This window comes from Heteronotia binoei, chromosome 6, assembly GCF_032191835.1.
Source record: "Heteronotia binoei isolate CCM8104 ecotype False Entrance Well chromosome 6, APGP_CSIRO_Hbin_v1, whole genome shotgun sequence".
Taxonomy (NCBI): Eukaryota; Metazoa; Chordata; class Lepidosauria; order Squamata; family Gekkonidae; genus Heteronotia; species Heteronotia binoei.
This window is the reverse complement of record NC_083228.1, coordinates 83,351,186-83,360,911: the sequence shown is the minus strand read 5'-3', so window position 1 is coordinate 83,360,911 and position 9,726 is coordinate 83,351,186. Positions and strand designations below refer to the sequence as shown.

Sequence of the window (9,726 nt, the reverse complement as noted above, 5' to 3'; positions counted from 1 at the left end):
TGCAAGCAGCCTTAAACTTTTTTTGTTGTTGAGAGCACAAGATGCAAATGCTTAAAACATTTCTTCTTAATCTTCTTTGTGGTCAATCCCACACTTGGGTTTGGCACCTGCACTCAAACCTGACCTCAGGGAATACTAGCTTGTATACTCTGAGGTTGGGTTCGAGTGCAGGTGCCAAAACCAAGTGTGACTGCACAGATGACTACTTGAAGCTCATCAGTTACAGGTAAGCAACCTGTTTTAACTATCTCTGTATGGACCTTTCCTAAACTAGAATTCATGCAAATACATGAAACTTCATATTCAAAGTTCTCTTTGTGCATTAAACAAAGCTTGAATTTGTGTCTGACGCTGTAGAAAACTTAATTGTAGCTTCTCACAATATAGTAGGCACCATTATTGTGCTGCTTTGAAACGTCATTCCATAGTTGTGATAATACGTGATCTGTTCTGTAGAAGTCAATGATGGAAAGTTACATGAAGTTGCATTTAAGTAACTGACCTATTGTGCACAGAGCTTTTTTTGTAGCAGGAACTCCTTTGCATATTAGACCACACACTGTTGATGTAGCCAATCCTCCAAGAGCTTACAGGGCTGTTATTACAGGGCCTACTGCAAGCTCTTGGAAGATTGGCTACATCAGGGGGTGTGGTCTAATATGCAAAGGAGTTCCTGCTAAAAAAAAAAAGCCCTGGTTGTGCATCAGATCAATAGGTAAAGGTTGGCAACCTCCACCTTTTATTTTACTAAATTAAATCTGACAAAATAAATCTTTCCTATCCAATCAAGTAGAAATATTAAATATATTTATATTATGCTCTTCAGACAGTTATCTTCCAAAGTGAGGCACATCTACCAAGATATACACACTCATGCTCTTGGGTTTACAGCTTTAAAAAAGAAGATACACAAAAAGAGCCCGACCTGGATAGACCAAACAAGTCTGATCTTGGAAGCTAAGCAGGGCTGACTCTGGCAAGTATTTGGATGGGAGACCTCCTTGGAATACCAAGTTTGGAAAACAGGGGCAAGCTTTGAATATCCTCCAGCCCCCCAGTAGGGATCAGTCACCAGAGGTTGACATGATTTCCAGGTGCAGGCACACACACACACAATACAACACAACCCCCCTGAAAAAAAAAAAGCTGAAAAGGCTGAGGAAGGAGATCAGTCTAATGCTGTCAAAACAAAGTGTATTTGCTTAGGGCAAGGCAGTAAAATCTCCCCATGGCTCCTGGATCTGTGGTGGTGGCAGAACTCAGTGTGTCTTTTCTTTTCCTTCTGCCATTTCTGGCAAACTGAATGTCGATACTCATTCTCAGGCTGATTGGTGGGTCCAGGCTAGCCTTCCCCTTGAAATTTTGCTCTTCCCAGGAGAATCGATACAGCCTCCCAGTGGCCAAGACTGGAGTGACTTCCTAATGTCTTAAATTCCTGGGAAGTATCCTGGATGCCTCTCTCTCATCCTACTTTTCCAAATGGAATAAAGATATTCTCCCAAACAGGCACAAAAGGACATGCATTACTAATAAAGTATTGCTTGAGCCCTGTATTGAAAGGAAGTACTGTTCAGATTTGACTGCCCACTGCTTCCAAATTCTGTGAAATAGATAGCAAAGTTTCCTATAGCTGTGATACATGGCGTGTTACTCCCGTAATGCATTTTTTAAAAAAATGTTCCTATTTCTGAAATGCAGAATATTTTTCTAATGAGTGTGAGGGGGGGGGGGGAGTAATGAGATCTGTAGTACAACTCAACACTTTGAAAAAATTTAATTTCAAAAAAGGGAAATACAAAGTAAAATAGCTAAGGCAAAGCCATGCCCAGCACAAGTAATCACTGAATAATTGCTTCAATCATATTTCACAACTTTTTTTTGTACATCTCATAATTCCTCCAAACCTTAATACATAATATAACAAAGCAAGTTAAAATACATGAATAAACTATAATTACAAGCATTGCTTCATATCATTTAGTTATGCTCTAAACTCATTTTTGCATAGACTTACTGTGACTTTAAAAGATTTTTTTAAAGCCACTTTGGCATTGTGGGTGGTCTTTTTGGTCTTTTAAGGTTCTATATTTTAAGCTAAAACATAAGGAGCTCTTGGAGCTCTCTTGGAATAGCTCTGATGTTTATTCCAGATGGTTATTTTCTGTCAAATTCTATAAAAATTTACTCTTATCAATAAACCTGATACTGTTTGGAATTCAGCCCAGCTGTTTTGTCTTTTGCACAATACTGCCTCTTAGTGGCAGTCCAAAACAATCTATTGTCTGGACCAAAACTAGTTTCAAGAAGATTGAGGCAAATGCAGAGTCAGCACCCATTTCACCTAAACAAATGTAGATGTTTCAGGAAGCTCCAATGCAAGACAGAAGTGGACATGGTCTGTAATGTAAAATGTGAGTTTCCAATGTGAAGACAGAGAGAAACAAACTGCCAGTGTAAAAACAGCCGAGATCTTCAAAAACAATACTGGGCATACATTTATAGTATACCAGTTATAGTATGCATTTTTCCTAGCAATGCCTCTCTCTCATCCTACTTTTCCAAATGGAATAAAGATATTCTCCCAAACAGGCACAAAAGGACATGCATTACTAATAAAGTATTGCTTGAGCCCTGTATTGAAAGGAATTTTACAATATTACTGTATTATCTTAACCCCTTTCTTATGAGGTAGGTGGTATGTCCACTCTTCAGACAAGAAAACTGATATACAGCAATAAGAGCAGATAAAAATTAAACTTTCAAAACATCTCTACAGATTATCATCTAAAATTAAAAATATTTTGCAAAAATAAGTTCATCAGGCTGTACTAATAACTGGTGCATTGCAGGACTGGAAATAAAATGTAGAGATTATGGCTCCAATTATGTTCAAGTGAGGATAAAATATCCATATGAGCATTTTTATAATACAGAATATTCATTCTATTTTTGGAGTGATTTGAATATTAAGTCACATACATTTCTCCTAGCCAGATGCAATTTGCATATAAGTGGTAACTTGATGGCCTAGTAAATGGCTGTTAATCAACTCCAAAGGATCTAGTAGTGTAGTGTTGTATCTGATGAAATTAGCTTTAGTTCACAAAATGCATTATTGGTGTCATTAAAAATACAGCTTAAGTTGTACCCAATCACTATAAAATAGGCAAACACCTGAAGTAAATAATGCCAGCTAATCCACCACTGCCATGACCTGAATGACCCAGGCTAGCCCACTTCCATCAGATCTTGGAAGCTAAGCAGGGTTGGCTCTGGCTATTTGGATAAGAGACTTCCAAGGAAGTCCAGGGTTGCTATGCAGAGGAAGACAATGGCAAATCATCTCTATTAGCCTCTTGGTTTGAAAACTCTAAGGGGTCTCCATAAGTCAGCTGCAATTTGGCAGCATTTTACATACACAATGCATCACTGATGAATTGATGGAGTGAAATTTAGCAATAACATCTGCAAAATCTTTGGTAGAGAACTAAATCTAGCAGAGGTGTTATGGCATAAAAGCCAATATAATGGCAAAATGATTACATTATAATCATTTTTTGAACAGCTCAGGGATATACTATGTGAGCCGAAGGCTCCTAAAATCACAGATGTATACAAGTTCCTTTGAGGATCATAGAATGCAGATATCCACATTAACAAAAAAAATTTAGATGGTGGAAGGGTATAGATAACATGAATCAAAGTATTTTTGTTAAATATTATCTACCAATAACAGCCTCCTTTAAAAGGATTCATACAGTTATTATTGATCATGATACTATTTCCTAGACCAGGGGTGTCAAACATGCAGCCTGGGGGCCAGATCAGGCCCATGGAGGTCTCCTATCAGGCCTGCAAGCGACTCACTGCCATCTGCTTCCTTTTTCCTCTTGCTTTTTTCTGCATCTCAGCCAGTTTGCTCAATTGCACAGGAACTAAAGAGCAAAGCCTCTATTTTCTCCATTGGCTGGTTTTCTCCCTTGGGAAGAAAGGGGGGGGAGAGGCAGAGCTTGCTTTGCTAGGCTCTCTCAATCCCACAACAAAGCTACTGAGCCAAGCCACTCTTCCTTCTATTGTCTGAGGTTCCTCCCCCTCATCTCTTGGGAAGAAGGAAAAAAGCCAGAGCTTACTTTGCCCAGTTCCCTCAATCCCATGGGACAGATCGATAGAAAGCACATTTAAGACCAACAAAGTTGTATTCAAACTATGAGCTTTTTGCTATGCTACACACACATACACACACAGAGTTTTATTGGCTTGTTATGACATGGCTCTCCTAGGTGCGACTGGGTTTGCCTACTCCTTTTCTCTGTATTCATGCTTTCATGATTGAGTTTCAGCATGAAAGCAACGTGAACTAAATTTAGATGAAGGATAACAACAAACCTATATTACAGAGAGTGTGTTCAGACCACCCAGCACATTTCCTTTGCAGACTGGGGATTTTAACCTAAGCTTCCCATATAAGAAGAACATAAGAGAAGCCATGTTGGATCAGGCCAATGGCCCATCCAGTCCAGCACTCTGTGCCATACAGTGGCCAAAAAAACCCAGGTGCCATCAGAAGGTCCATCAGTGGGGCCAGGACACTAGAAACTCTCCCACTGCCCCCAAGCACCAAGTAGGCTAATAGTGACCACTATACATTGCTATCTCTATTCTTGTACTGCCTCATAAGAGTTGTAGTTATTTCTCTGAGGAAGACTGTAGTTTTGTAGATGAACACCTAGGCCTCAGTCTATGTCATGGTGCCTTCACATGTTCTTGACCAGCACATGAAGCAATTTATGTACAAAATCTCACAATGCCCAGCCACCTCCTCTGGGTCTTAGGCTCAAAGCATTGACCATAAGATTCAGAATGTCAATAAATGAAGAGTAGGTTTGCAACTTAGAGATACACACCTGAACAACACCTGAATAGCATACTCAAGATTGCTAAAGCACAGACATTCTCTCCAGATTTTGATGCAATAATTTAGAGCAAGAGGTGTCAGTTATTAGAGACGGTTTAAATAAACAAACTATCAAAAGTGCTAATCTATTAAGCATGTTTTATTTTAAGGGTTTTTTTTTAAAAAAACACTTTTGTGTTTGTGTCCTTTATAAAGCTTATAGCTCCACTACCTAGCATTACATTTTATGACACATATGGCCCAGTCTGATGAGGTCTCATATGTGTCAGATTCGGCCCTCATAACAAATGAGTTTGACACCCTATCCTAGGACTATGTTTCACTTACATAAAACCCCATTATATGCAACAGCTTCGTGATGGGTCAGGCTGTTTTCAGCTTTTGATTCTTTCACTTTCATCTACCATCCCCTTATATGGAGATGAGAATACTTAATGTTGTTCCCTACATACATTTATAGGAAAAACTGTTTATCACTGCAGCAAACATATATTTTCATCCAATTCCAGAACACATCTGTTTATAAATCCAATATCTTCTTCTTCTTATTATAATACCTGCACTGAAATTAAATATAGCTGGAATTATTTTTAAACCTGCAAGAGTTTTCCACTTTCAAGTTGTGCATCAGTAACTCCTATTTAGATTTATATAACTTTTTTATGCAACTATTAAAGGCAAACAATTTTGTAAAGTGCACTTGCCAACTTGAATTTAAGTACAGAAAACATCACAAGAGGGCAGTATTTCATATCTAACTAAAGAGAAACTTGGGGTGCAAATTTGCTTGCAAGTCATAGCTTTTGATAGAAATCCTTTCTTCCATTAGCTGGATTTGCTGGACATACTTTGTGGTGTGGAAAAGACAGCCTGCAAGGGCTCATATATACTTAATTGACATAGATTAACTATTAATAGTTAACCTATAGTTATATCTATAATCAAGTTAATATAATTCTATAATTAATAGTTAATATACCTGTTAACAACAAGTTAACTTGGGCATGTTGGTATTGTTACGTTTAAACTTTACATAAAAACAAGGTGGAAATGAGATTTCTGTAGTGTGCTTCTGACAATTTAGTGAAAGGACTGATACTTCCCAGACTAAGCTTACAAAATTTACAGTGAAATACAATACTAAGTTACTCCAGTGTGAAATTAGTGGGTTTAGACTGGGTTAACTTTGCATATGAAGGCTTTTCATCTCACACAAATTGCATTTCTACTGAAGGGGCTTGAACTGAACAGAGCTTTGAAGACAGTGATACAAGCCTCAGGTACTTTCAAAGAAAGACACTGAATTGCCTAGTTCTAAAAATTGCTTTGCCAGTGCATAAGTGCTAAGGATGGAGAGTAACATACCAGTAGGGACATCTGAACACAACAATTATGATGATACTCTGGGAGCTGTGAGTACAGCATTAAGGTCAGTCACACAAGTGTTAGGTGTTCAGCAGTGCAGTGACAGATGTCTTTAACAGTTATCTGCTAAGCAGCAGTCATCCAGAGTCCTACATAAGAAGGATTTTTTATACAAACATTTGCTTTTACATAATACACAGTTTGGTGACATTTGTAATGCACAGTCCACATCTCTTTCCTCAACGTTGTGCTTTGTTGTGGATGGCACATTTTCCTACCATTCAAACTGCAATTCATCATCACTGGGAATATTTGCTTCTTCCCTGAGGAAAGTGGACATTAATTTTGTGATCCTGATGTGGAATCCTGTACTGCAAGTGTGCTGTGGGATATTGCTTGTGATGTGATTCATGTTGTACAATTAGAACTCTACACACACAAACACACACCTGTGCTATTTTTAAAATGTATGTTTAAGGTCTTGGGTATCTTAAGTTCTGCTGTACAAGTGGAGATTCTGATTTACCACTAGCACCCCATTTTTTAAAATGTAAAGACAACTTGCAAGGATAATTTTACTGCAGTCTTCTGAGTATATTTAGGCTGTTTTCCTGCTCTATGGGCTGGGGGGGGAGTTAGGAAGACTGTACACATACACAGCACTAGACTATTCATCCAGCCTTTTGCCAAACAAAAAAAAAAAAGGTGAACAATAGGGAATAGCTGTTCTGTGGTTTGAAGCAGTATCTGGGGACTTTCCTTTGCTTTATCTGCTTGATTATGCTGGCACAGGATATAATGAGTCTATCTTTCTAAAGAGACTGGCAGGAGTTCCATGCTAACTTAGACTATATATATGTCATAAAGACTCACTTTTGTGGATTTTTCTGAGAAGCACTAAGTGAAAGGAAAGCTGCCTTCATGAAAACCAACAATAAATAACAAATGGGTTGTCTATTTCCATGGCAGGGGTCTCCACTGTGGTGCCTGTGGCTACCATGGTGACTGCCAACAACTATCCTGTCACTCATCAAGTGTTCCTTGAAAGTGGTGTGGGCTGGAAGGGATGCCCAGCAAGGCTTCTGATTGGCCACTGGCAATTTGATTGGCTGCAGATTTTTTCAAATGTTGCTTTAGCAGCAGCAGCCACCACAGCACAAGGACCTTCACTGTATGACTGAAGTTAAGCTGCAGCAGCCATTTTATGTCTGGCTCAACCTCCTGCAGTAGTTATTTTGTGGCAGGACCCATTGTGCTTTATCAGAGTTTCAAAACTGCATGCAGGCTCAAAAAGGTTGTGGACTCCAGCAGTGCGGGGGGGGGGAGGGGGAGGAATCTGTTTTAAAACCAAAAAATGAAATGGGATTGAACTCAGTGTCATTCAAGAGTCTTCTTGTGATTGTTTATCCAACAATGTTAATAGGATGCTGAAGTAATACGGAAATATTTCTGGAAATAACACATAGTTTTTGTATGCATTAAAATTTATACGTTACTGCACAATTATCTAATAAGATATAAGAAAACTGAAGGTACAGTTTCTAAATATAAAAAGAATAAAATCTGCAGTGTGGGAAAATAAAAAAAAAATTTGAACTTGTTTTAAATTCTTTGTTCTTCTACACCCGCAGCATGCTCACCCCTTCCACTTCAGTATTCCTTTGTAGGGTACAGCCTATCTTAGTTTTTTTACAGTTTATAAAAATATTGTCACACTTAATCACCATGTTTTTGGAAGTTACCATAATGCAGAAGCTTGCCATTCATTAAAAACAATGTTATTGTATCAAATGTGTTGGTTGTTGCTTCAAGAAAAAAAAATCCTGAAACATTAAGGACTCTTTCAATTAATACTAACAGGCCCTAGTGACCTATCAGTATTCAGTACTAAGCTGAAAGGTCTGAGATAACTAATTTGTCTGACTTTTCTCCAATTTCAGGTAAAGATAAGAGTTCATCTGCTTCGTAGTCATCGTCAAAGGATCTGCAAAAAATAAACAAAGATGGTTTACATGGAGTTAAATATCTACTATTTACATTTTTACCAATTTTATAGTGAGTGAAGACAGATAAAATATACCTAAAATTCAAAGCAGCTGTGTTACATGTGATGTGATATGAGTGCAGCTTTCTCCCAGTATTGTAACTGAAATGCCTGACATTCAAACCAACAAAGTCAACAGTTTTGTCCCTCAGGTCAACTTACTAGCGGGGTTAACAGCCCTTTTCTTAAATAATAATAATAGTTGTCTATATTTTTATTACCTGATTAGTACACCCACTTCATGAAATTTATGAGGGCAATCCCTTTCCACACCTGTCACTTTGGAAGGAAAGAGAGGGCTCAACCTCACTTTGCTTTCAAAGTGGTCTCTGTGGGGAGGTACTTGGGCTGAAAGACAGCATGCCAATTTCTCCATAAACCCCTGTCCAAGCTTTTGCTTAAATAAGGAAAGAAGAACCCAGCCTCCCTTTGCTTCTGAGATGGAAGTGGTGGGGGGTTGGTGTTGCTGTCATCCACCCTTCCTGATGGTGAGGCTCAAGACAGTTTATATCAGGTACACACAAAAACAATTTAAACCAACATAAAAACAGTAAAACATCAGATTCCTTAGAAAGCAGATGGTATCAAAGTCCCAATAATGCTGCCATCTCACAGCATTATCTAAATCCCAGTGGTGCTGCTATCTTGTGGGGGAGGGATGCAAGTGGGGGTGCCAAACTGAACCATTGCTGCCCTCAACCGAGTGCCTGGTGGAACACCTCTGCCTCACAGGCCATGTGGAAAAATAGAAATCCTGCAAGGCTCAGGTGGAATTTGGCAGAGTTTTGGGGTTCAGGACAGCCTACCAAGGAGTATCTGGCCTCTGAGCTTAATTATATTGGCTCATCTGTGGTCAGTTTATTCTCATTTTCCCTGACCAAAATTAGTACCAGTGTGCTGTACTCTTTTCAGAGATACTGTTTAATGGCACAGAAAAATACTCATACACAGTTCCTTGACAGGGCTAGTGCTTGGGATTTGGTACAGATGGAATTTTCCTGTGTTTCTCAGGGGTCACTAGACTGGTATTGACACACTTTGGTCCTTATTCTGCTGCCATTTAGGTATGCAGCATGCCCACATATTTGGGTCAGATTTTACTTGGAGGGAGTCAACTTTTTTAAAAAGCAAAACTGCTCTGAGGATTTGAATGACAGGAGATCCCTTGGTGATGTCACAGGGCATACACAGCCAGTTTCTGCTACAGGGCTGGACAAAACTAAATTAGCCATTTCCACCGATACAATCCCTTTCATGTTGTTATTCAGGATCTGCTATCTGTCAAAAGTAGCATTTTGTGGAGATGAGTGAAGTGGGAGGGGGGAGGCTGGAAAGTTCTGTTCCACTGATTGAAAATTTATTGTGAATTCAACTTTCAGACTTGCAGAACTATTCAAGCTCA

General features: G+C 38.8%; 1 protein-coding gene across 2 annotated transcripts in view; it reads right to left on the bottom strand.

The window, feature by feature from the left end:
- Positions 1–1,757: 1,757 nt before the first annotated feature.
- The window catches only part of PPP2R3A (protein phosphatase 2 regulatory subunit B''alpha), a 76,433-nt gene continuing 68,464 nt past the window's right edge, over positions 1,758–9,726 (bottom strand). For both annotated transcript variants that reach the window (XM_060241967.1, XM_060241969.1), the window contains one exon: positions 1,758–8,264. In XM_060241967.1, coding sequence (XP_060097950.1) covers positions 8,168–8,264 — 97 coding nt within the window. In that variant the 3' untranslated portion in view covers positions 1,758–8,167. The remainder of the gene's footprint in view (positions 8,265–9,726) is intronic.